The sequence below is a fragment of the Gorilla gorilla genome, chromosome 1, assembly GCF_029281585.2.
Source record: "Gorilla gorilla gorilla isolate KB3781 chromosome 1, NHGRI_mGorGor1-v2.1_pri, whole genome shotgun sequence".
In the NCBI taxonomy this organism is placed as follows: domain Eukaryota; kingdom Metazoa; phylum Chordata; class Mammalia; order Primates; family Hominidae; genus Gorilla; species Gorilla gorilla.
In genome coordinates this window covers 94244916-94272581 of record NC_073224.2, presented here as the reverse complement: position 1 = coordinate 94272581, position 27666 = coordinate 94244916, and the positions used below count along the sequence as shown (strand labels likewise).

At 37.3% G+C, this 27666-nt stretch overlaps 1 protein-coding gene across 1 annotated transcript in view; it reads left to right on the top strand.

Annotated features, from left to right (window-relative positions):
* Window positions 1-27093, top strand: part of UHMK1 (U2AF homology motif kinase 1) — a 32004-nt gene extending 4911 nt beyond the window's left edge. Inside the window, exons 4-8 of the mRNA XM_004027791.5 lie at window positions 1038-1132; window positions 9899-9975; window positions 10125-10223; window positions 15545-15633; window positions 19850-27093. Coding sequence (XP_004027840.1) covers window positions 1038-1132; window positions 9899-9975; window positions 10125-10223; window positions 15545-15633; window positions 19850-19996 — 507 coding nt within the window. The 3' untranslated portion in view covers window positions 19997-27093. The remainder of the gene's footprint in view (window positions 1-1037; window positions 1133-9898; window positions 9976-10124; window positions 10224-15544; window positions 15634-19849) is intronic.
* Window positions 27094-27666: the final 573 nt, after the last annotated feature.

Sequence of the window (27666 nt, the reverse complement as noted above, 5' to 3'; positions counted from 1 at the left end):
CCAACTGATTATGAGCGTAGGCTCTAAAGTCAAGCTACTGGGGTTTGTATCTTGCCTCCACAAAGCTCTTACTAAGTTATTTATTTAGGTTCACTAAGCCATAGTTTGCTTTCTTTAAAATGAGGATAATAATGGCATCTATCTCATAAGACTATTGAGGTTAATAAAGAAATGATACTTTTAGCAAACAGCTCATGATAAGTATTTAATAAATTTTACTGATAATGATAGTATCTGTTCTTTTAACTCGTGTACACAGTTCTAAATTGTGAGTTAGCATAGTATTCAAGGAGAAAATATATTCTGTAAAGATTTAGAGAATGAGTAACATGACAAATAAGATGTTTTAATACTGCATCATGTTCGCTTTGATAGTTTATTTCTGCCTGAAAACCAATTGAAGACTCATTACGGAGATACCCTGAGTCACCTATTATACATTCATTTTTGCATTAAACTACATTCTTATGTGGTTACTTTGGTATTTATTTTTTATTCTTTCATCTAGTAGATGTTCATAGAGTGCTAGGTGCTGAAAATGAAGAAAAAAATGTTCTTCTCTAGAAGTGTGTAATTATGTATATTATTTCCTCTGTTAAGATTGTAGGCTCTTGCTGGGCACGATGGCTCACACTTATAGTCCCAGCACTTTGGGAGGCCACGGTGGGCAGATCACTTGAGCCCAAGAGTTTGAGACCAGCCTGGGCAACATAGTGAAACCCCATAGCTATAAAAAATACAAAAAATTAGCTGGATGTGATGGCACACACCTGTATTTCCAGCTACGCAGGAGGCTGAGGCAGGAGGATCACTTAAACCTGGGAGGCAGAGGTTGCAGTGAGCTGAGGTTGCGTCACTGCACTACAGCCTGGGTGGCAGAGCAAGACCCTGTCTCCAAAAAAAAAAAAAAAAAAAGATTGTAGGCTCTCAGAAGATAGTGTTTTCTGTTGCATTTTACTCTCAAATAGTGCTATATGCCTAGTATTCAATAAATACAGACTGAATAACCAAAGGAAAACTTTTCTCCGTTTTTTAAGGCAAACAGTTCTGCTATTATTGATCACATATTTGCCAGTAAAGCAGTGGTGAATGCCGCAATTCCAGCCTATCACCTAAGAGACCTTATCAAAAGGTATGTTACACGTACCATAAACTTGCTTTGCATTCATGTACTATGTGAAATGGTACGTCTTTTTTTTCTCTGAACAGATTTATATTATTATTTCTAGTTTGCTTGATCCATGTAGGGGTTTTGTTCCCCTAGAAATAAGTCTATGCAGGCTAGCTTCCTGTAAGGAACATAAGTAATGAAATAGTTTTACCAAATTTGTTTTCAAAGGAATGTTCTTTTGCTCATAGTATCAGATGTTAAGCTTTCCCTGGCAGCTGCCTTTTCGCTGGAAGATAGATTTACTGTACCTTTGGCCACTCATAGCCCTGGCAGTTCTATATACTTGATGGAAAGCAGGTTTTTAAAGAGAGTCTTTATTAACTAAAGATTGAGTTTGCTTTTGGACTACTCCCCTCCCCCCAAAAAAAGACCCAAAAACCATTTCGAATAAGATAGTTTTTTATTATACTTTAAATAATTACTCTTGACAACGGTCTGGGGACAGATTCAGTTTTTCTGATATCTGAATAGATCCAAAAACAATAGATATTTTGAAAATACAAATGTGTACAGTCGTGTCATTTAACAATAGGGATCTGTTGTGAGAAAATGTCATTAGGTGATTTTGCCAGGCTGACATCATATAGTACTTACATAAACGTAAATGATACAGACTTCTGCCCACACCTAGGCTATATGGCACAGTCTATTGCTCTTAGGCTACAACGTATATAGCGTGTTACTGTACCAAATACTATAGACAGTTGTAATACAGTGGTAAGTATTGTGTCTAAACATAGAAAAGATACAGTAAAAATGCAGTATAAAAGATTAAAAATGGTATACCTTATAGGGCACTTTACCATGAATGGAGCTTGCAGGACTGGAGTTGCTCTGGGTAATTCAGTGAGTGAGTGGTGAGTGAATGTGAGGGCCTAGGACATTACTGTACACTCTAAGACTAAGGGTAAACACTGTATACTTTGCCTACACTAAATTTATTTTAAAATTTTTTCTCCGTTTTTTGAGACAGAGTCACACTCCATCACCCAAGCTGGAGTGCAGTGGCACAATCTTGGCTCACTGCAACCTCTGCCTCCCAGATTCAAGCGATTCTTGTGCCTCAGCCTCTTGAGTAGCTGGAATTACAGGTGCATGCCACCATGCCCAGCTAATTTTTGTATTTTTAGTAGAGACGGGGTTTCACCATGTTGGCTAGGTTGGTCTCGAACTCCTGACCTCAAGTGATCTGTCTGCCTCAGCCTCCCAAAGTGCTGGGATTACAGGTGTGTGCCACCGCTTCTGGCCAAAATTTTTTTTCTTCTATAATAAATTAGCTTAACTGTAACTTTTTTACTTTATAAACTTTAATTTTTCTTTATCTTATTTACTTTTAAAATTTTTTGTTAAAAACTGAGACACAAGCACACCTTAGCCTAGACCTACACAGGGTCAGGATCATCAATATCATTGTCTTCCACTTCCACATATTGTCTTACTGGAATGTCTGCAGGGGCAGTAACATGCATAGAGCTGCCATCTCCTATGTTAACAATGCCTTCTTTTGGAATACCTCACAAAGGACCTGCCTGAGACTATTTTACAGTCAACTTTTTGGGGGAGGGGGATGTACTTTAAAATAGGAATAAAAAAATATAGTTATAAATACATAAGCCAGTAACACAGCTATGTATTGTCATTATCAAGTACAGTAGTTTGGTTTACATCTATGTCCTACCGCAACACATTACTCACCTGCATTACCACAAGCATGTGAGTGATGTGTTGTGATAGGACATTATGATAGCTACAATGTCACTAGGTGATAGGAATTTTTCAGCCCGTATAATTTTATGAGATCGCTGTCGTATATGTGGTCCATTGTTGACCAAAACGTCATTGTGCAGTATATGACTGTATTATTAAATAGTAGGTTTTTCAGGTTTCTAGACTATGGACTGGAAGTGAATAAAATAATTAGTACGCTAGAAAAGTATGGATCCCTTGTCTGAGTTAGAGTAGTATAGTTTCCTTTGAATATTGGCCCTATAAACCTTTAAGTTAGTTTTATTAACTCTTTACTTTGAAATAGTTACAGACTCACAGGACTTTGCAAAAATGTTACAGAGAGGTCCCTACCATTTACCCAGTTTCCTCCAGTGGTAACTTTTTACATAACTGTAGTATATACAGTATCAAAACCAGTAAATTGAAATAGGTATAATCCACACGATTTATTCCGATTTCACCAATTTTACGCATACTTACTTGTGTGTGTTTTTCAAATTAGTTTTAAATAGCTGTTAGTATCTGATTGATATGAGATATTATAAATTGCATTTTACATTGAAGAGATGGGAATGAAAAATTATAAAATGGATTCTAGCCTGGAAGTTAAATTTTCATCTAAGTTCTAGTATTGACTTTCTTATTTTTATTTTTTTTAAATAATAGCCCCCCCCCACACACCATTTTACATAGGATACTAAATTTGGAAACTATAGAAAGTCATGATGAGGAAAATAAAAATTATAAACCCACATTCTAGTGTTAGCACTTTGGTATATTTCCTTCCACTGTTTTTCTGCATATTGCATTATATATGCATGCAAGTCGCTGAACCTTTTTTGTTGCTGTTGTTGAATAAAGCACAGACACTAAAAACACTCATTAAACAAATGTGTAGCTTAATCTGTAGGAACATTGTACCCATCTTGTAACTACCATTCACATCAAGAAATAAAACTTTTCCCGTCACCCTGGAAGTCCTGTATGTGTCTCATCCCAATCTCATACATTTTTGTTTCCTTGAGTCTCCTATATATTACTGCATGTATTTCTGTTGAAAGTTTGATGACTCAGTAATTGCCTTTTCATTAAAAGTCGCTTGGTCTTCCAGCCTGGCCAAGATGGTGAAACCCCGTCTCTACTAAAAATACAAAAAAATTAGCCGGGCGTGGTGGCACGTGCCAATAATCCTAGCTACTCAGGAGGCTGAGGCAGAGAATTGCTTGAACCCGGGAGGTGGAGGTTGCAGTGAGCTAAGATTGTGCCACTGCAGTTCAGCCTGGGCTACAGAGCGAGACTCTGTCTCAAGAAAAAAAAAAAGTCACTTGGTCTTCTTGTCTAGATGCCCAGAGGATTTTAACTTTTTCTTCAATGTATAGTAATTTTATCAAAATATATTTTGATTTTGATTGTTCTGGGTCAATATTCTCAGAAATACGGTGTATGTCTCTTAAATTACAGTTTTTAAATATTTTTTCTGTTCTTTTTGGTTTTCACTTTCATGTCCTCCTTGTATACATACGTTTGATTTTCTTTGCCTTATATTCAATATTGCCATTTTTTCCTTTCTTTTTTTTTTTTGAGACGGAGTTTTTGCTCGTTGCCCAGGTTGGAGTACAGTGGCATGATCTCGGCTCACTGCAACCTCTGTCCCCTGGGTTCAAGCAATTCTCCCACATCAGCCTCCCAAGTAGCTGGGATTACAGGCTACTGCCACCATGCCTGGCTAATTTCTATATTTTTAGTAGAGACAGGGTTTCACCATATTGGCCAGGCTGGTCTCGAACTCCTGATCTCGTGATCCGCCTGCCTTGGCCTCCGAAAGTGCTGGGATTACAGTCGTGAGCCACAATGCCCAGCTGCCATTTTATCTTGATTCTATATCTCTTTTTCCTTTCTTTTTTCAAGAGATGAGGTCCCACCATGTGCCAGGCTGGTCTTGAACTCAAGTGACCTTCCAGCCTCAGTTTCCCAAAATGCTGGGATTACAGGCATAAGCCACCACCCCCAACCCATTCTTCGTTTTTTTTTTTTTTTTTTTTTTTGGTGACACGGAGTCTCACTCTGTCGCCCAGGCTGAAGTGCAGTGGCGTGATCTCGGCTCACTACAAGCTCCGCCTCCCGGGTTCACACCATTCTCCTACCTCAGCCTCCTGAGTAGCTGGGACTACAGGCACCCGCTACCACACCCGGCTAATTTTGTGTATTTTTAGTAGAGACAGGGTTTCACCATGTTAGTCAGGATGGTCTCGATCTCCTGAACTCGTGATCCGCCTGCCTCGGCCTCCCCAAATGTTGTGATTACAGGCATGAGCCACCGTGCCCCACCTGTTTTTTATTTTTAAAAATATCCTCCTTTTTGCCTACTGTTTCTCTTTAAGACATTATTTGTTGTGTTTATTCATCCTTGTATCTCTTATAGTGTAATTTTATTTTATGAAATGATTTTTAAAATGTCCAATTCTTTCCTGAGTTCTATTACCTTATTTTAGTGATTTTCAATTTTTTTTTTTCTGTTGCTCTTTCACATCTTATATCGTTTTTTAAAAATGTCTAGCTCATTTGAGTTTTTTGCAGGGGGAGGAGAAGACAAAGTCTCACTCTGTCACCCAGGCTGGAGTGCAGTGGCACAGTGCTCACTGCAACCTCCACCTCACAGGTTTTAGCGTTCCTCCCTCCTCACCCTCCTGAGTAGGTGGGATTACAGGCGGATGCTGCCAGGCCCAACTAATTTTCATGTTTTTAGTAGAGACAAGGTTTCACCATGTTGGCCAGGCTAGTCTGGAACTCCTGACCTCAAGTGATCTGCTTGCCTCAACCTCCCAAAGTGCTGGGATTATGGGCGTGAGCCACCACGCCTGGCCATTTAGCTCATTTTGAAATGGTAGGCTCACGCCCATAATCCCAGCACTTTGGGAGGTTGAGGCGAGCAGACCACTTGAGGTCAGGAGTTCCAGACTAGCATGGCCAACATGGTGAAATCCCGTCTCTACTAAAAACACAATTTAGCTGGGCCTAGCAGCATCTGCCTGTAATCCCAGGTGCTCTGGAGGCTGAGGCAGGAGGATCGATTGAATCCTGGAGGCAGAGGTTGCAGTGAGCCAAGATTGCACCACTGCACTTCAGCCTGAGTGACAGAGCAAGACTCTGTCTCCAAAAAAAAAAAGTAGATTATAATGGTCATCTCCTTCTGGCATACATTATCTGAGATTTATCATTTTGCAGTTTTTTTTTTTTTCGTACAATAGATACTTTTCTTTCTCTTCTCTTCTTTTCTTTTCTTTCAAGGCAGGGTGTCACTCTGTGACCCAGGCTAGAGTGCCATGGTGTGATCACAGCTCACTGCAGCTTTAAGCAATACTCCCACCTTAGCCTCCGAAGTAGCTGGGACCACAGGCATACACCACCATGCCTGGTTTACTTTTTTTGTAGACAAAGTCACACTATGATGCCCAGGCTGGTTTTGAACTCCTGGGCTCAAGTAATCCTCCTGCCTTTGCCTTCCAAAGTGCTGGGATTACAGGCGTGAGCCACCATGCACAGGCAGTTATAATCCTTTTTATGTTGCTCATTTTTATGTGAAAATTATTTTCCTAAACTTAAAGAAAATATACTTGGGATAACTTTTCTTATTATATAGGGCTCCCTCTTCTGTTGTTTTGTGTAATATTCCCCAAAAAGTGGCTTTTTTCAGAGATCTCCTGGCTCTTCTCTTCTGCTTTTTTCTGGTGCCTCTCTCTCCCCCCTCATCCTGCTCAATTTGGGTTGTGTTCCCAAGATTTCTTCTCACTGTGGGACTTTGCACTGAAAGAAAGCTTTGGCTGGTTAGTTTTAAGAGGTCTTAGTGTCTAGATTACTCCAACCTCTTATGATTTTACAAAGAACTCCTTGTGTTCACTTAGTATTAGAATGTATAACCCCTTATAGTTTCAGCTGCTTTTCTCCAGCATCTTGCTGTGCAGTCCAGTGAGTACCTTTTGGCTGTTTGGGTTTATTTTTTTTCTGGTTCATCAGATCAATTGTAGCTTTCCTCTGCCTTCTTACACGTAGATGCCAATATAGTGCAAATCTTACAGCTATTGATAGTTTGGCACTATAGGTTTTTTTTTGTTTTTTGTTTTTTGTTTTTGTTTTTGTTTTTTGTATGTGTGTGTGTATGATGGAGTCACACTCTGTTGCCCAGGCTGGAGTGCAGTGGCACGATCTCGGCTCACTGCAACCTCTGCCTCCCAGGTTCAAGTGATTCTCCTGCCTCAGCCTCCCAAATAGCTGGGACTACAGGTGCACAGCACCACGCCTGGCTAATTTTTTGTATTTTTTAGTAGAGACGGGATTTCACCATGTTGGCCAGGCTGGTCTCAAACTCCTGACCTGAAGTGGTCCACCCACCTCTGCCTCCCAAATTGCTGGGATTACAGGCGTGAGCCACCACGCCTGGCCTAGCTTTTGTTTTTTAAGTGGCTTATTTTTACTTTATAAATGCTTACTTACAATAAGGAAATAATGGTCTTTTTATGCCACAAACACTTCAGTAGCTATATAGAGATACATTAATTTTATTAGACTATAACAGCATCTCGGTCTTTTTTTTTAATGACATAAAATTGTATGTATCATGTACAATGTGTTTTAAAGTATATATACATAATGGAATGATTAAATCTAGTTAATGAACAAATGCATTATTTTACATAGTTATTTTTTGTAATGAGAGTGCTTAACATTCACTCCCTATGTTTTTCAAGAATTCAATATATCATCATTAACTAGAATCACCATGTTGTGCAGTAGATCTCTTGAACCTATTCTTTCTATCTAACTGTAATTAGGCATCTTTTGGCTTTGGCCAATGTCTCCCCAAACTCCTCTCTCCCCTAACGCCCCCACCCAGCCTCTGGTAACACCATTCTTCTCTCTACTTTTGTGACATCAACACTTTTTAGAATTCACATATGAGTGAGATCATGCTGTATTTGTCTTTCTGGACCTGGCTTATTATAACACTTAACATGATGCCCTACAGGTTCATCTGTGTTGAAAATGACAGGATTTGCTCCTTTTCAATGGCTGAATAGTATTCCACTGTGTATATATATATCATATTTTCTTTTTTTACTCATCTGTTTTTCTTTTTTTTTTTTTTTTACTTTTTACACATCTGTTTTTTAATTTTTTTTAAGCTAACATGCAAGAAATGAACACTTATCTGTTAATAGATACTTAGGTTGATTACATATCTTGTATATTGTGAATAGTGCTGCAACAAAGGTGGGCCTACAGGTATCTCTTCATCATACTGATTTCATTTCCTTTGGATATATACCCAGTAGTGGGATTGCTGGTAGTTCTTTCTTAAAAATTTTTTTTAAGGGGCCTCCATACTACTTTCCATAATGGCTTTACTAATTTATATTCCCACCAACAATATGTACGGATTCCCTTTTCTTTATGTCTTTTGTCTGTTTGATAATAGCTATTGTAATAGATATGAAGTGATACCTCATTGTGGTTTTGGTTTTTCATTTTCCTGATGATTAGCGATATTGAGCATTTCTCATATACTGTTGGCCATTTTTATGTGTTCTTTTGAGAAATGTTTGTTCAGGTCTTTTGCCCATTTTTTAATTGGGCTATTTGTTTCCTTGCTATTAAGTTGTTTGAGCTCTTTTTTTTCTTTTTTCTTTTTTCTTTTTCTTTTTTTTTTTTTTTTGAGACAGGGTCTCCTTCTCTTGCCAAGGCTGTAGTGCAGTGGTGTAAACATGGCTCACTGCAGCCTTGAATTCATAGGGTCAAGTGATCCTGGAACTACAGATGCGTGCCACCACACCAGCTAATTTTTAAATTTTGTGGAGAGAGAGGATCTTGCCATGTTGCCCAGGCTGGTCTTGGACTCCTGGGCTCAAGCAGTCCTCCCACCTCTGCCTCCCAAAGTTCTGGGATTACAGATGTGAGCTACCACACCCAGCCAAATTGAGTTCCTTATATATCTTGTATATTACTCCCCTAGCAGATGTATAGTTTGTAAATATTTTCTCCCATTCTGTAAGTTGTCTCTTCACCCTGTTCATTGTTTCCTTGGCTGTGCAGAAGGATTTTAGTTTGATATAATCCTATTTGTCTGTTTTTGCTTTTGTTGCTTGTGCTGTTGAAGTTATATTCAAAAATTCAGTGCTCAGAACAATGTTGTGCAGCTTTTCTCCTGTTTTCTTCTAGTAGTTTTGGGTCTTACATTTAAATTGTTAATCCATTTTGAGTTGATTTTTGTGTAGGTGAGAGATAAGGGTTTAATTTTATTCTTTGGCGTGTTAATATCCAGTTTTTCCCAGCACCATTTATTGAAAATACTGTCCTTTCCCCATTGTGTTTTCTTGGCACCTTTGTTGAAAATCAGTTGGTTGTAAATATTTTTTTTCCCCTGGGCTCTCTGATCTGTTTCATCAGTCTGTGTGTCTGTTTTCATATCAATACCATGCTGTTTTGGTTACTGTAGCTTTGTAGAACTTTTTTGAAGTCAGGTAGTATAGTGCTTCCAGCTTTGTTCTTTTTTCTCAAGATTACTTTGGCTATTCAGGGTGTCCTTATGGTTTTTGTTATAGATATTATCCATGGGTTTTTGGTTTTGCTATCTAGTTGCTTTATTATTAGAGAAATTTGATGAGATTCAACAATCATCCCACCGATATCTTTTTTTTTAATTATGTTACCCTAAATCTGTGTCTTTTTTGTCACTCACTGTTATAGAGTGTGGATCACTTTGCAGTGTTTCATTTATTAATCAAAAGTGTTATTTTAAATCACAGTATAATGTCATAGGTATGTATCATGAATTACTAAACCATTTACTAATAAATAGCATTTGTATTTATAAGCGAATGATTCAATAAATCATGCTAATATAATTAATGCTGTGATGAACATTCAGACATTCTTACTTTCTTTAATGGTTGCATTTTCAAAAGATTCAGCAGAAATGATAAGGCACCTATTTTTGTGTTTTAGCATGCTTCATGATGATCCAAGCAGAAGAATTCCTGCTGAAATGGCATTATGCAGCCCATTCTTTAGCATTCCTTTTGGTAAGTTGTGTATTCTTTTATTTTTTTCTTGGTCATTTGACAGTCATACAAGACCTCAGCACTAATTTATATTCACAAGTTCCTTTATCTGGTGTTCAACTTATTTGGGGGGGATTAACATTTAACCATATTATGATGAATTTTAACAGCCCCTCATATTGAAGATCTGGTCATGCTTCCCACTCCAGTGCTAAGACTGCTGAATGTGCTGGATGATGATTATCTTGAGAATGAAGAGGAATATGAAGGTTAGTGTTTTCTAAATTATATTTTAATGTGTCTTTCTTAAATAAGTGTAGAATAAACATATCTGTAACATTTTCATATTTCCCAATTTATCTAATGAGAATATTGAACAATATGATCTCTAATATACTCTCACTTTTATCTTTTTGAGGCAGAGTTTCTTCACTCTTGTTGCCCAGGCTGGAGTGCAGTGGCACGATCTCAGCTCACTGCAACCTCTGCCTCCTGGGTTCAAGCCTCAGCCCCCCAAGTAGCTGAGATTACAGGCATGTGCCAGCAGGCCTGGCTAATTTTGTATTTTTAGTAGGGATGGGGTTTCACCATGTTGGTCAGCTGGTCTCGAACTCCTGACCTCAGGTGATCCACCAGCCTCAGCCTCTCAAAGTGCTGAGATTACAGGTGTGAGCCACGGTGCCGAGCCCTCTCACTTTTTTATTCATAATGTCCTTTTGACTCTTTTACGTTTCATCTTTACCCAGTTAATGAAGAAGATTAATTTTCCCAACAACTTCTATCTCTCTGGTCTGTCTCTTCTAGCCTTTCCCTAGGCTTGCATTTCTCCATTTTAGCTCTCTTTTTTGCTTTTAACATTCATTCATTTAAGACATATTAACTGAGTATTTACTATTTGCTGTTGTGGGATTACTTCCCGTCTTTAGTATAGTAGGGGAGACGGCTACATAAACAATTATAGTTGTGATAATCTGAAGATAGGGTACTATACAATGGCAGAAAGGACAAGTACTTAACCCAATCTTAGTAACTGGTGAATGCTTCTCTACAGACATTATATCTGAGCTCAGTCATTTGGAGTTGCTTGACTAAAAGTTGAGGGGTTAGGAAGTAAGTAGCACAAACACATAGATATGAAAGTGTCAGAAAACAGCAAATTGGTATGACTGTATCTTAAGATACTTGTTGGGGAGCAATCAGTTAAAGCTAACGAGGTAGCCAGAGTACAGACGAGTTTGCTATGTTTAAGAATTTGGATTTTATCTGAGAGATAGTAACACCAAAATACAGATACGTGAAGAACTTTGCGTCAGGTATAGAATAATATCTAGTTTATGGTTAAGTATTCAATACCTATCTGTTCTTTGTTGAATGCAGTAAGGAGTTTATTAAATAATTTTAAATAGGAGAATGACATAGTCAAACCTGTATTTTAGTAGGGACATTTTGGAAACAGAGAGGGTGTGGACTAAAACAGGGCCAAACTTAGACCAAGGACAACTGTTGTGAAGCATTTGCATCAACCTATTGTTACTACTACTAGAGAGACAATTTTGTGTAGCGGTTAAGAGTGTAGGCTTAACAAAAATTAGCTGGACATGGTGGCACATGCCTATAATCCCAGCTGCTCGGGAGGCTGAGGTGGGATAATCGCTTGAACCCAGGAGGCAGAGGTTGCAGTGACCCGAGATTGCACCACTGCACTCCAGCCTGGGCAACAGAGTGAGACCATCTCCGGAAAAAAAAAAAAAAGAGTGTAGACTGAGTTTACATGATGTCTCTCACTTACTAGCTTCTTTGCAGTTTTTTGCAAAAGAAGGAAACTATAGTTTCCTCATCTATAAAATGGAGATAATAAATAGTACCTATCTTGTAGAGTTGTTGTGAAAATTAAATAATATATAAACATTTCCTAGAACCATGCCTGGCAAATAGTAAACACTCAACAAATATTACCTATTATTAACCACTAGAATACAATCTGGTTTGTTTTGTTTATTGCTATATTAATAGCACTGGCACACAGTAGGCACTCAAATATTTAGTGTAGGAAGGAAGGAAAGATGGAAGGAGAAATAATTTGTAAGGAGCCAATCTATCTAAATGTAGTGACTAAGTGGATATGAGAGCAAGAAGTAAGGCAGGTTGGGGTTTTGCATGAGGCATCTGAATTAAACCACTTGGCAGATGGTGGTCCTAGTTAAAGAGGTAAGGAATAAAAGAGAAAAAGCAGACCTTGGGGATTCATTTTGGACAAGAGGAATACCTCCTGTACTCACTGAAATAGGTTGGAAGAGAAAGAATTTTGGTGTGGCTGTATCTAAGTTACATAAGTTATAAGTAAAAGTAGGTAGGAAGTTAGTGATGTTCCTGCATAGTAACCAAATATTTTCTGTATATGTCCTTCAGCACTCAATTTTGGACTTCTCTAATTTTTTCCTATTATTTTTATTTACTTTCAGGTCTTAACTATTATTTTGCTAACAAATGATGCTCAAATATCCTCTAGACTCTTGACCTATTTTTAATTTCTCTATCTTCTGCCCATAAATTATATCAGTTTTATGTCCTCTTAATATTTAAAATAGAAAAAAATTTAAAACAGAAAGCAAACAGAAAGCTTTATTTTATGTTTCCTTTTCCTTTTACTTTGTTTCTTGTTCTCTGGCTTAACACTTACTTTGTGCCTAGTACTTTATGTATATTGCTTGAGAGGTAGTAGTTATTTTTCCAGTTTATAGATAATGGAAGTAAACTTAGGTTTATTCACAAAGCTAGTAAATATTTTTAAAGCCAGATATTTAGGTCTGTATATCTAAAGCTCTTATTTTTCTATTTAAAAAAATCAATTGCTTAATATTAAATATTCTCCTTGTAGAAAATTAAAATGTTACAGATAAGGCTAATTATATGACAGTACCTCTTGTAAATGATTTCATGTCCCTACAGTGTAGTGAGAGAACTGTAATTTCTTTGAGTCTGTGACCATTTTAAGAGTCTTGAGTTTTCAGGTTGTCTATCTGAAAGAAAGTCTTGCCCTCAGCATTGTTTCAGGTTACGAAGGTACAATGGCTCTGAATTTCTTGGAATCAGTTCAGAATACTACTTAGGTCCTTTTAGTCTTCGCCTTTGTAAAGACCTGCTGTCTTCATCACCTCATTCTGTCTACTCCTAATAATTTTTATCTCTTTAAAACTGAAGCTTGGCTGGGCGTGGTGGCTCACGCCTGTAATCCTAGCACTTTGGGAGGCCGAGGCGGATGGATCATGAGGTCAGGAGATCGAGACCATCCTGGTTAACATGGTGAAACCCCGTCTCTACTAAAAATACAAAAAATTAGCCGGGCGTGGTGGTGGGCGCCTGTAGTCCCAGCTACTCGGGAGGCTGAGGCAGGAGAATAGCATGAACCCGGGAGGCGGAGCTTGCAGTGAGCCGAGATGGCACCACTGCACTCCAGCCTAGGCGACAGAGCGAGACTCCGTCTCAAAAAAAAAAAAAAAAAAAGAAAAAAAAACACACAAAACAAAACTGAAGCTTGGCCTGTTTTTGAATAAACCTTTAGACAACCATATAACTCTCCTCCTCTATCTTGCTGTGACTTTTTTTCCACTTTTAAATACACGGAGTCTTTAAATTTTGTTTAAATGTTGCTACTGAATCTTAGTGTTTAAGAATCTGAAGTGAACCAAAGTGCAGCAGACAATATGGTACCATTAAATACCTTTGTTAGTTCTGATGAACAGGGTCATCATGAAATAACAAGTTTCTTAGCTAGAAATTATGGTATGTGTTGGAACAGCTGTCTTGTAATCTTGATAGAGGCAGGGAAGGAAGTTAAACCGTACATTATAGACCAAATTAAATTTCAAATCAAGTAAAGATTAAAATACTAAAACAAGGGAATGAAATAGGGAGGAAGGGAAAAAAGAAAGGGATGAGGGAAGGAAGTAGGGCAGGTAGGAAGGAGATAATTTTTTAATATAAAAAGACATTGTAGAATTTTGTTTTTTAATATTCCTGAAGTTGGAAAGGCCTTTTTTGAATATGGCAAAAAACTCAGAAGCAGTATAATAAGCATTGAACAAAATCAACCCTGACAAAAATCACCCTAAGAAAGATTAAAAGACAAAGGATAGTTTAAAGAAAAAATATTTATAGTTTAAAGAAAAAATATTTATAGCTCTTATTACAGTTTATGGAAAAGGAAGTAGACAGGTATTTTACACATATGCTTTTACTCTCTATTATTATTGAAATGCTAATTAGAGCCAAACTGCAATATCTTTGTTACCCATCAAACACATTGACAGTGATGAAACATTTGATTATCCTCTTGTGGGTAAGGGTGTAAGGAAACATTTTTGTACATTACTAGAGAAAGTTTACATTGGTAAACTTTTATGGAAAGCAAATTGGAAAAATTACAAATTTATGTCAATTTTGACCCAGCATTTCTATTTCTAGAATGTCAACTTAGAAATACACAAGTGAGGCTGGGCACAGTGGCTCACGCCTGTAATCCCAACACTTTGGGAGGCCAAGGCAGGTGGATCACGAGGTCAGGAATTCGAGATCAGCCTGACCAATACGGTGAAACCCTGTCTCTACTAAAAATACAAAAATTAGGTGGGCAAGGTGGCACACACCTGTAATCCCAGCTACCCAGGAGGCTGAGGCAGGAGAATCACTTGAACCCGGGAGGTGGAGGTTGCAGTGAGCCGAGATCGTGCCACTACACTCCAGCCTGGGAACAGAGCAAGACTCCATCTCAAAAAACAAAAAGGAAAGAAAGAAATACACACATGAAATGAGATATGCATAGGGGGGTTATCTATTGCAGTACTGTTTTTAATGGTAAAAGTTTGGAAATTGTCTAATTAATCAGTACTGGACATAGTATATAATATATTGAATATTCATAGAATAAAATATTTCATAACCATTAAAACAAATGAGAAAATTTTATGTGATAATTTGGAAATATCTTAAAGGACATATTTAATATAAAAAGCAAGGTATCTTTTTAATTTCATATTTGCTTGTATATAAGTTTATAATAATGGCAGAATACAGAAGAAATTGGCCAGGCACAGTGGCTCACGCCTGTAATCCCAGCACTTTAGGAGGCTGAGGTGGGCGGATCACAAAACCAGGAGTTCGAGAACAGCCTGGCCAATATGGTGAAACCCCATCTCTACTAAACATACAAAAATTAGCTGGGTGTGGTGGTGCACGCCTGTAGTCCCAGCTACTCGGGAGGCTGAGGGAGAAGAATCGCTTGAACCTGAGAGGCGGAGGTTGCAGTGTCACGCCACTGCACTCCAGCCTGGGTGACAGCGATACTCTGTCTAAAAAAAAAAAAAAAGAAAGAAAGAAAAGAAACTGATACTATGTGTTGCCTTCAAGGAGAGTAGAAGGTGGAAGACTGTTATTTATAATTTTGAATCATTTGAATGTCAACTATTCAAGACATAAAATGACCTCATTACTAGTTATGTATTCCTGAATTCTTTGATGATTAAAAAATTTAAAATGTTGAATACTTGTTTATTATATCAGAGCAGTTACTGTTATATGTTTTAATAATCAGATGTTGTAGAAGATGTAAAAGAGGAGTGTCAAAAATATGGACCAGTGGTATCTCTACTTGTTCCAAAGGAAAATCCTGGCAGAGGACAAGTAAGTGAATATTTTCATAATTGCAGATTACTCAGAGGTTATTAAAATTCTGTGTTAAATGTTTTAGTTCTGTAGGAAGATGTACAACAAAATTTTGCTAAGGATTATGAGTTTTGCATTTTAATGATTTTTATATTCTGACTTGTACTTTTTACTTCTTCTAAAAGTTCTATAATATGCTTGCATTTTTTTTAGCACTTAAAATTTTTTTTTTTTTAAATATTGGCTGGGTGTGGTGGTTACGCCTGTAATCCCAGCACTTTGGGAGGCTGAGGTGGGTGGATTACTTGAGGTTAGGAGTTCAGAGATGGTGAAGCCCTGTCTCTACTGAAAATACAAAAGTTAGCCAGGCGTGGTGGCACATGCCTGTAATCCCAGCTCCTTGGGAGGCTGAGGCAGGAGAATCACTTGAACTCAGGAGGCAGAGGTTGCAGTGAGCCAAGATCCTGCCACTGCACTCCAGCCTGGGCCAGGAGAAATGAGTGAGACTTCATCTCAAAAAAAAAGAACTACTTTTGGCTGGGCGCAGTGGCTCACGCCTATAATCCCAGCACTTTGGGAGGCCGAGGCAGGCGGATCACGAGATCAGTAGTTTGAGACCAGCCTGGCCAACATGGTGAAACCCTTTCTCTACTAAAAATACAAAAAATTAGCTGGGCATGGTGGCGCATGCCTCTAATCCCAGCTACTTGGGGGGGCTGAGGCAGGAGAATCGCTTGAACCTGGGAGGTGGAGGTTGTAGTGAGTGGAGGTCATGCCACTGCACTCCAGCCTGGGCAACAGTGTGAGACTCCATCTCAAAAAAAAAAAAAAAAAAATACTTTTGAGCCACTGTAAACAGTAACACCAGGCCAGGTGAGGTGGCTCATGCGTGTAATCCTAGCACTTTGGGAGGCCGAGGTGGGTGGATCACCTGAGGTCAGGAGTTTGAGACCAGCCCGGCCAACGTGGTGAAACCCCCTCTCTACTAAAAATACAAAAATTAGCCAGGTGTGGTGGCAGGTGCCTATAGTCCCAGCTCTTCAGGGGGCTGAGGCAGGAAATTTGCTTGAACTTGGGAGGCTGAGCTGCAGCAAGCTGAGATTGCTTTATGGCACTCCAGCCTGGGTGACAGAGCGAGACTCCATCTTAAAAAAAAAAAACAAAACAGTAACACCAACTGCTAAATCATACTTTATTTCAGGTTCAGCTGGAGAAATGTTTTAGTCTAATTTTGTTCTAATTAGGTAGAGTTAGAAAGCCAATTAGGTTAGGTTCTAATTGTAATAGAAACTATCAGTGATAGTTTAAAGAAGGAAAGTGTGCTGGACTGAGAATTCTTGAACCTGAGTTCTAGCCTCAATATGATTAGCTTTGTGATGATCCTCATTTTCTTCATCTTTAAAATGTGGGCTAAAACTGTTAGCACCGCATTTTCTTTAGAAACTCTAATTCCAAATTATATGACAAAGAATGTAAGAAAATATTTATTTGTAGTATTTTTATTTTTTGAGAGATAGAATTTTGGTTTGCTTTATCTTAGGGTTTCTCATTCTTGACATTATTGACATTGAGCCTGATAATTCTTTTGTTGGAGTAGCTGTCCTCTACACTATAGAACGTTTAACAGGTTTCCTGATTTCTAACCACCTTGAACAAAAAAAATGTCTCTAGACACTGCCAGATGTCTGTCCTCTAGGGGGTGAAGTCATCTCTGGTTGTGGATTATTTTATTTTATCTTTTTTTTTTGAGACAGGGTCTCACTCTGTTTCCCAAACTGGAGTGCAGTGGTGCGATCTCAGCTCTCTGCAACCTCTACCTTCCAGGCTCAAGTGATCCTTCTGCCTCAGCCTCCCGAGTAGCTGGAACTACAAGCACATGTGCCACCACACCTGGCTAATTTTTTGTAGAAACGAGGTTTTGCTCTGTTGTCCAGGGTGGTCTTGAACACTTGAATTCAAGAGATCCACCCGATTCAGTCTCCCTAAGTGCTGGGATTAAAGGCATGAGCCACTGCGCCCAGCTATTATTTTATCTTAATAGCTTAGTATTATGAACATTCCTGACAACTGAAAAAATATGAAAACAAAAATATGAACACAGTTTTATTCTAGTCCTAATGAAAAGTTATTGCCAAACTAGTGATAATAGCTTTACATTTAGTATCACATACTGAATACTAATATGTATAATTGTATCCTTGCTGTTTAGTCATTTAACTGATATTTATTGAGCATTTATTATGTTCTAGGTACCCATCATAAAAGTGGTCAAATCAGATTTTTAAAAGTGTGGTGATAAGTGCTAGGGAGAAAAACAGATTAAGGAAGAAACTTAAGGAGTGCTGGGGTAGGTAGGGTGGGTTGCACTTTTAAATGGGTTAGTAGGGAAGGACATCTGAGAAGGTCATATGAATCAAGATTTGAGGGAAGCAAGGAAGAGAATTTTAGGCAAAAGGAACAGCAAGATCCAAGGCCTGAGTATTCCTGGCAGATTTGAGGAGGCCAATGTGGCTGTAGCAGAGTGAGAAAGAAGAATAGTAGGAGATTAGATCAGAGAGATTAGGGAGTGGTAGAGGGCATATTAAGTAGAATGAGCTGGGTAGAGTATTGAGATTACATTGGCTTTTACTCTGAACTAGGGCGAGGTATTGGAAGATTTCGAATGAAGGACTAACATGATCTGACTCAATATTAGCCCCAGTGGTCAAAATGAAGTGGAAGATACAGAATAGAGAGACAGGAGAAGTCTTTTCCAGAGAGAAGTATCCAGGTTTAAGATGATATGAAAAAAGTATCAGTGAGAGGAAAGTTGCTATTTTGAGAAGTTTTCACTGACATTTAAAGGAGAGTGAAAGCAGCTTTTGATAAACTCTTGGAATCACAGATTTAATCTATCTAGGCTTTTGAAAATGTCCATTACCTAGTTGTCAAAGCCATTCTTCATTTGAATTTTTAATTCAAGCAAACATGATTTTATAAGGAATGTTACAAAAAACACTGAAAAATAATGAATGCATCTGATAATGCAATTATAAAAATAATCAGAATTAAAATGATACAGCCCTATTAATTTCATAATAATTTATAAAAATAAGATGCCTTTCTTAGTGTGGGATGGTGTAGTATAGAAAAGTATAGCCTATCTGAAGCAAGGAGTATGATAGAAAACATGATATTCCTTCTATAAATGCATGTCTACTCATTTATCGAACTTTGGTCTATAGGTTTGGGCATAATTAAGAATCAGGTAAAAAAAAATCAGGAATAGATTCATTATTCCTTTTTGGGGTGGGGTGGGGGAGGGGACAGGGTCTTGCTCTGTCACCCAGGCTGGAGCACATACAGTGTCGTGATCTTGGCTCATTGCAGCCTCGACTTCCTGAGCTCAAGTGATCCTCCCAACTCTGCCTCCCAAGTAGCTGGGATTACAGGCACGTGCTACCACGCCCAGTTAGATTTTGTTTGTTTGTTTTTGAGATGGAGTCTTGCTCTGTTGTTGCCCGGGCTGGAGTACAGTGGCGCAATCTCAGCTCCCTGCAACCTTCGCCTCCCGGGTTCAAGTGATTCTCCTGCCTCAGCCTCCTGGGTAGCTGGGATTACAGGTGTGTGCCACCTTGCCCAGCTAATTTTTGTATTTTTAGTAGAGACAGGGTTTCACCTTGTTGGTCAGGCTGATCTCGAATTCCTGACCTCGTGATCCACCTGCCTTGGCCTCCCAAAGTGCTCAGATTATAGGAGTGAGCCCCTGCACCCAGCCAAATTGTACTTCCTAATAGGTGCAATTTCCAGCAGCTTTTGACCAATATTTTTTCCTTTTTCACTTCTAAAAGTACAGATTATCATCCAGGTACCATTGAAATGCAGTTGCTGTCTGAGCTATTCAGCCGTATCTTTGGCTGATGTCTAGTGTTATTCATCACTCCTGTAACGACCTTAGCAAAAGATTGTACATGATTCACACAACTTGTCTTTGAGAGATTTTTCAAAGTTGAGCTGAGTTGTGAGGAAGTATTCGAAACCTTGCTGTCCTGAAGTATAGTTCATAGACCAGCAGCATTGGCATCACCTGGAAGTTTGTTTAGAACAGAAACTCAGGTGACATCTGAGACCTAAGGAAGCAAAATCTGCATTTTAATAACATCTCCAGTTGATGTATATACATTAAAGGTGGTAAAGCACTGGTCTAAAACAATCTTGGTGGAAATGAAATGTTTTTTTCTCTGTCTTCTTTCAGGTCTTTGTTGAGTATGCAAATGCTGGTGATTCCAAAGCTGCGCAGAAATTACTGACTGGAAGGATGTTTGATGGGAAGTTTGTTGTGGCTACATTCTACCCGCTGAGTGCCTACAAGAGGGGATATCTGTATCAAACCTTGCTTTAATCAGTAACCTAAGGACTGTTTCCTTTTTCTCCTCTTCCATTTCTTGGGTTATTCCACATATGAATGCAGGACTACCCCCTTACCATTTTAAGAAGGTACTTTATACATTTATTTAATCCTACTAATGTGCAGCCATTGCCCAAGCAGCGACTGCGTTGCATACATTTGGCACTGAGTAGGACAAGACCTCTCAGCTATACATTGAGGGGTTTTAGAGCATCCATGTGGGCAACCGTTTTTTGTGCAGGACAGCAGGTGTTGCTCTTCAATATGTAGCCTAAAAAAATCTTAATTATTTCATGGATCATGAAGCAAGGATGAATAACATCATGTCTTGGTAAATACAAATTTGTTAGGTTTGGTGACATCATTTACAGATTATTTCTTTATGTTGTCCAGTGGTTCTTCCTTATTGTTGATATCCATAAGCTGGCACTGGATGCTCTCAGTAATGTTAAGTAATTGTCAAGCAGCAGTTACCTACTGTGTTCTTAACACTGAGTTGTGAATTTTTTCTTAAAGCAGTACTGTAGTACTGAATATTCCTTTAAAGGAACTGCAGTGAGCCTATCTAAGTTTTTTTAAATTAAGGCTTTTAAAATAGAAAGCTGATGCTTGATCTTGCACAATTTTTATGTCTAGTATGTATGCTTGAGTGAATGTGCGAGTATGAATGATTAGAGAAAATTTGAGTCAGTGTACTTTATAGTGTGAATCCTGTGAGCTAATACAGTCTATACTCATTTCTTCCCTACCTGTTTCACATCCGTAAGATTTAGGATATACATTTTTTGAGAGGTAGTCTGTCTGATACAATGTAAATGACAAAACATAATTCCTGAGAGGCCCAGAACAAACTGGAGTCTAGCCTGGAGTTAAATTGAGACTTCTAAAATGATTGGAACAAAGACTAAGTTGTGCCAGATGTAAATCAACCCCTCTTTTAGTTTACTTTAGACTTTGTATTAGCTCATCTTTTTTGTAGTAAATCTATAGTTTTAAGGTTTCTCAAGATGTGGCTCTACCTACTATGATGAAAATTGAAGTGGGTCAAAAGAATTAGATGTACAGTGAAGGGAAAAGAAAAAAAATGGGCGAAGAGAGGGTGGAAAATAAAAGGATTCTTTTTTCTTCCTTTCTGTTTCTCGTATCCCTGCTCCCTTTTTCCTCCCCTTCCCTCATTCTTTGCCTCTATCCTTAGCTGAAGGGAAACTAGAGGAACAGCATCCCACATAGTTTGGCTTTTGACTGCAAGGTAGTTAAGAAAGGTGTAGATATAATGAGGTAGAAGTAGAAAGGAAGAAAAACTCAAAGAATTCCTAAAAGGATTCATAGCAACCTAATGTGTCCCTGAGTAGAGGATGCTGCTATGCGTGAGTTCATGGACACAAGTTGATTACATGGTTTTTAGAATTATAATTATGGATTCTTCTTATTTCATGGTAGGTTGTCTTTAAATATATAAAAATTAGGATGCCTTTATGAAGCACTGATTATACCAAAAAAAAAAAGACAAGTTATATACAGGTTATTAATTTTTTTATTTATTTATTTTTTCCTAAGGAAAGAGTCTTCTATCTTTCCCTGCTGGAAGCCTCCTCACATTTCCTTATGTTTGCCATGCAGGTTGCTGAGAGTCCAATTAGAATTTGCATTTTACAGAATGAAATACTTTACCCCATTCAAACAATTACTGTTTGACATTTTAGTTATTTATAATTGTCAAATTCAGGACTCTCCTTTAATGTTTATTATGAAACCAAATTTGGCATAAGGAGGCTGATTTATGAATTACCAAAGGGTCTTGTGGCATGTTCCCCAATACATGCCCTTAGAAGGAAGAACTATTATTTTTTATTTTGGCCCTTTCAGGAGTTGATTATAAATCCTGAAAATTTATAATCAACAAATTTATAAATTGGTTTGTTTTCAAGTCAGAATTCAAGTGGGCAGAACCAGTATTGTGAAGACCTAAACTTTCCTAAATGTTCATATGGGTAGCAGATTTTGTGGTGATTAGAAACATCAGGTCCTTAAATACGATGAACATGGGATACAAAGGAATTCTTTATAAGGGCAAGTATCCTAAGTTAGCACATTTACTTTTCTCTCCCCTCTGCCCCCAAAAGAAAAATCCTTACAAATAAACTGCAGGTAGGCTTCTAAGCCTAGTCCTGCAGTATGCTGCTACCATCTTGATGCCAATCTTCACAGCATTCTTTGATTGTCATCTTATTGCTGATACATTCATACATATATTTAGTGCTTGACACTGTAGAATTTTGTTACAGAAGATGGTTACTAGATTTTAAGGGAGCTGAGGGAATAATTGATGAGCCTTGAATTAACCATGCATTTAATTAGATGTTTTTTTTTGTTGTTGTTGTTTTTTTTTGAGATGATGTCTTGCTCTGTTGCCCAGGCTGGAGTGCAGTGGCTCAATCTCGGCTCACTGCAACCTCTGCCTCGCAGGTTTGAGCGATTCTCCTGTCTCAGCCTCCCCAGTAGCTGGGTTTACAGGCGCTTGCCACCACACCTGGCTAGATGTTTTATATTAAAGCCAGAGAATTGAAAAAGAAATGCCTCCTGTGATTGAAATTATTTTATAGCTCTTAGCCCGTTCTACCAAAGATCACATTAGCAGATTACCCCTCCCTCCTGTGATATTATCTTTCTTAAACCTGAACCAAATATCAAAAGATACAAGTTTCATGATTAGGATGAAATATATACATAGGGATTTTGGTTTATTGAAGTTATTGAAAGACCTAGAAATTTTCTTTTTGAGAGAAAGGGTAAAGAGGTGAGGGTTCATGTCACTTAACCCCTACCCTTTTGGGCAAATTTTGTCTCAGGTAGTGTTTTATTCCCTAAATTAATACCTGTGCTTCCTTGCCTCTCACCTTCCCAGTTACTTCTTTGGGGTATTACTGTGGCACATTGTACACCCAGAAAAGGCACATACAGTGATTATTTTGTGGGAAATACTTGATTCTTTTGAAATATATTTGGAGGGGGTAGCTAGCTAGCCACTGTCAAAACTAATGCTGTATTTACAGGACAAAAACAAGTAGAGTTGGACACCTCAGTAAGAGACAGCATTAACTAAAAGTACTGACTGCCTTTTAAAGGAATTTTTAAAACTATCCTCTTGCAATAAGAGATCCGCATTTATTACCACTGGATGTCTTCCTTTTTTGTGGCCACCAATATAGCAGCTCTCTTTAGAGGGATTCCCTTTCTGCTATGCCTTGAGCCAAACTGGCTGCTTTTAGAACAAAAACCATAAGTATGGTTTTACTCGAACTTCTCTTTGTTTTTATTGAGAGAAATATTGCCTTCTTTTTGGTACTCCAGCTGCTAAAGAGTGCTGAGATATGTTAAATTATTTTTTAAAAGAAAATCTCCGAATACTTATTTAACTTGTCTTCTAGATTCATGTTGCTTATATTTTAACTATTGAGCAAGTTTATTATAAGGAATGCTGCCATATAGAGAAAGCTGAAGAGAAACCATGGGCAGAAGGCTTTTTTCTGTCTTATTACACTGGACCTTCACTCTGGTAAGGGCATCAGTTACTTTTCTGGAATAAAAGGCGGAGTTAGAGCACTTATCAGATGCTGTTTCATGGCTTGTTTTAGTTAATTCATCATGCAGATAACTAACATTTGGGTATCTTTTTGTTTTAGGTCTTATTTTCTGACTGTTAGGCCTATCTTACACATAAGTTCTACTATCAATATACTTGGCAGCATGAGTTTTTTTTTTTTTTTACAGTTAATTTAATGAAAATCAGCACCATTGTAAATGATAGTAATTGTAACAACATAGTTACTGGGTGAAGGAGTAGGGGAGACACTCAGTAACCATATATTTACCTAGACACTTATGCAAGGGTACATGCTAGGTGGCTTTATTCAGATTCGGGTACATTGGAATCACATCATGACTTTGAGTCTGATGGATGTGTAGATAAAGATTTAAGCAAGTGCCTTGTGTTTCCTGGAAAATATTAAAACTCATTTGAGTGAAAGCTTCCCAGATGATGATAATTAATAGCACTTCTGCCTTTTTCCTGGAGTAACTTTTAGACTGAGTTACATATGATAGTATAAAAGTCCAAAATTTTCTTGGTTTACCTTTGTTTTATTTTTCATATATATATTCACTGTCTGCCTGGAAATAGCCTTGGTTTACCTTATTTTTTTGTATGTGTAAAACTATTCATATTTGATTTTATTCCAATATTATATATGATGGAAAAGCCAGAATTGTCTGGCAGAATTTAATTCTTCCTTGGATCTCTAGTTCTGTTTTTAATATCAGGTTCCTTCATCAAATTTTATTACTGTAGCTCTCTGATATAATTTCATTTCTTGTCAATTATGGTCACATATAGACAAGTACTTGGTCACAATTAGCTCAAAAGAATCCCCATTTCTTAAGGTGCTCAGTCAGTCACCTTTATTTTGAGATGGTAGTTTTTCAAGTTAGTATTACTACTAGCTTTCTTGATGAATATAAAAATGTCTCCATCATACAGAGCTGAGCCTCGTGGTATATTAAGATAAGTCTCATTCTTAATCACAGAAGAACATGGATGTTTTAGTTTTTGGAGTACCCAGAATTGTAAAGATTTTGTTTCACTTTGTTTTAGGATAGCTTCTCTGCCTGATACTATAGGATATGTCATGTTCGTTATTGTAGCCACCTCCCTCAGATGTTTTTCACTATTTTTAAATTATATAATGACCAATAGATTCACAGTAGCATGTACTTGACAAGTGCCATGGATATTTAAGAAGAAGGTAAATAATTTTAATATTTTTTGCTGTAATTTTATAGGAGCAGTGGACTGTAAGAGAAATATCTATAAATCAGAGAGTATTTAGGAAACTTTGTATTTTATAGGTGGTCATTAAAGTGATCTTCAGGATATAAGATAGTTTACACAAACTTTATTCTCCTGATAGGAAATTTTTATTCATTTTCCTACCACTCAGCACTTTTGTTCTGCCTTGTACTGCTTATGAGGATTAATGTTTTAAATTTGCTTTATTTGTGCTTTTCAGAGAGTTGTCATAATTGTGGCAGTTGTGTTTGTGGCACTGTAAATGCTGAAATTCATGGGAAACTTATCAAATGGCTGCTTGAGTGTTATTTCCCATTAAATTGGGTAGCTGTCACAATAACTAGAAGAAATCTTGTGGCTCTTTTGAAGAAAGCCATGTATGTTTTGTTACCTAGGTTCATAGTATTTTAATTTAAAGGCAAAGAGAAGCATTCTACTTATTTGTCTTATAAACCATTAATCGTTTTTTGTGCAGAAGAGAGCTTATTTTGTTATACTGCTTTGTATGATGGAAATAAGTCACATTCTGGGGGGAAAAAACTGGAATTGTTTGTATTTTGTTTTTTTGGGGGGGGGGATCTTTATGTGAAAAATCAGAGCTACTTGTTACCATAAGCCCTTACTATCAACAAGATAATTATTTGTAATCACTTTTTTATCCCAGGTTGGAATTGCTTTCCCCTTCTAAGTTATCTTCCCTTAATAATATTTATGATACCAGGACAGTGAGGGTATAAGAGCAAATGTAGTGAGCTATTCAAAAATCCTGCATATATGGACTCAAAAGTTCTTTAGTTATTTGAATTATATATAGCTATATTATTTTATTAGCTTGGGTTGTCAGAAGATTGCCAATTTTAAGAGTAAAGAGGAGAGAGATAAGTAATAAAAATAGAGGAGGGGAAGAAAATGGCTCCCTTACTGGTCTTAGTAATCTTCTATATAGTTAATGAGCTAAAAAATGATACTTAAAGTTCCAGGTTTGGTACCGCTAGCATAGAAACATTGCCTTTCCTACACATTCCTCATCATTGTTTCCTCAGAAAATTATTTTAAGAGTTTGTGAAACCAGATTAAATATCTATATTCAGCTTGGCCTAATTTTTAAAAATAAATATTTATACTCCAGCTTTTGTGTATTTGGTGTACATCACCACTTATGCAAATCAAGGATCAGAAAACTGGAGGTTAGCCATCTCCATTATTTCCTTTTGCACATTGGGTACAGTGGGTGGCATTAGTATGCACTAGCTGCAAAGTCACAGCACCTTATGGAAATAAGTATGTTTATTATAATAAAAAAAAGTTAAGCTGCATCTCTGTAGATTATTTACTTTGCAGACTGTAAAGCTGCCATATCTCTTCCAGCAGAATTTACTCTTCCATTCTTAATTCTTTTTTGAAATATCTTAAATAATTTAACATTCCTTTATAACCTCTTAACAGTGTCAAAACTGGGGTAGAAGGGATTTTATTTTTTCCCAAAAGGGTTCCATCTTTGCTATCTGTTGATCAGCCTTAGAAAATCTAAGTATGATCAATAAATTTTAATGGTTTATGGCATCCTGTGTCAGCTGGAGTAGTTGGTTGTGAATATTAAAACCCAGTACTATTTTCCCTCAGTAACATGTAATTGCTACATTTTTTATAAGAAGGTATGGTTAGAAAAAAATGTGAAAGATCACTTAAACCAAAGCCAGTTACAAGGAGTAATCTCTCCTGTTGGTTTACCTTCACCTCAGAACTACAAGAATATTACAATACATAGTGAATAGTTGTCTGTAACATTTCTACCAGTTGTTTCAGTAGCATATTGGTCTTGGCATTTCTTGGCACTGTGGTTCTGCTGTATTATTTGTGATGTCTTATTGTTTGTGAGCTTTTGTTTTTTTTTTAAAGAAAAAACAAAAAACAAAAACTAAGTGGGACTATATATGTAGATGTGTGTCAGTACCAAAAAGTTATTTTCTCAAATCCCTAAATTTCTGATTTCCATTCAAGTCTTTTAAACTCTTTCCTGCTGAATAGCAAAGAACTTTTATTTTCCACTTTCCTATATTCCTAAAAAGTGTGAACAGTGCGTTTCAGTTGACTGTATTGCATACTTTTTTGCTGAAGACTTTTTCTGTAAACACAATTGCCTTGTTCAGTTTTGTTGTAAACTGACTTACCATAAGATGCACTGTTGATAATGCTTTCTGATGTGTGTTTGATAAGAGTGATAAAATAAAAGCTTAAAAATAAAGGAGTTGCTTTTTAATTTCAACTTTTTCTATACTTAGTATAAATATTCAGATAACAGGTAAATATATTTATTTTCTGATTTAATTTTAACTAAAAGCTGCCATTAAAAATTTCCATGTAGCTTTAACCACCCATTTCTAAAGAATATGATTTTTCATTTTTGGAAATCTTACATCATATTGGCAATACTGATATGTAATTTTTTATTTTGGAAAAGTGTTCTTGATATTGTAGAAACAGCCAGGTCTAATGAAAAGAACCAGAGTTCAGAGTCAGGAAATTTGTGTTCTAATCTTGGCTGTTTTATCAACTTGGATATCTTTAATCCAGTGATTCTGCTTTGATAATAGCTGTATTTTTATGTTGTGAGGACCAAATGAGATAATAGGTGCAATAGTAATAAAACAGCCATAAATCATGAAGCATCAACTAGGTGATGGATACCATTTTAGTTTATATCATGTTTAATGTTCCCTTTTTCCACATGGGAACTGAAACCCAAATAACCTGAGACCCAATTAACTGAGACAACAGAGACCCAATTAACCCAAATAAAGAGACTTGCCCGACATTT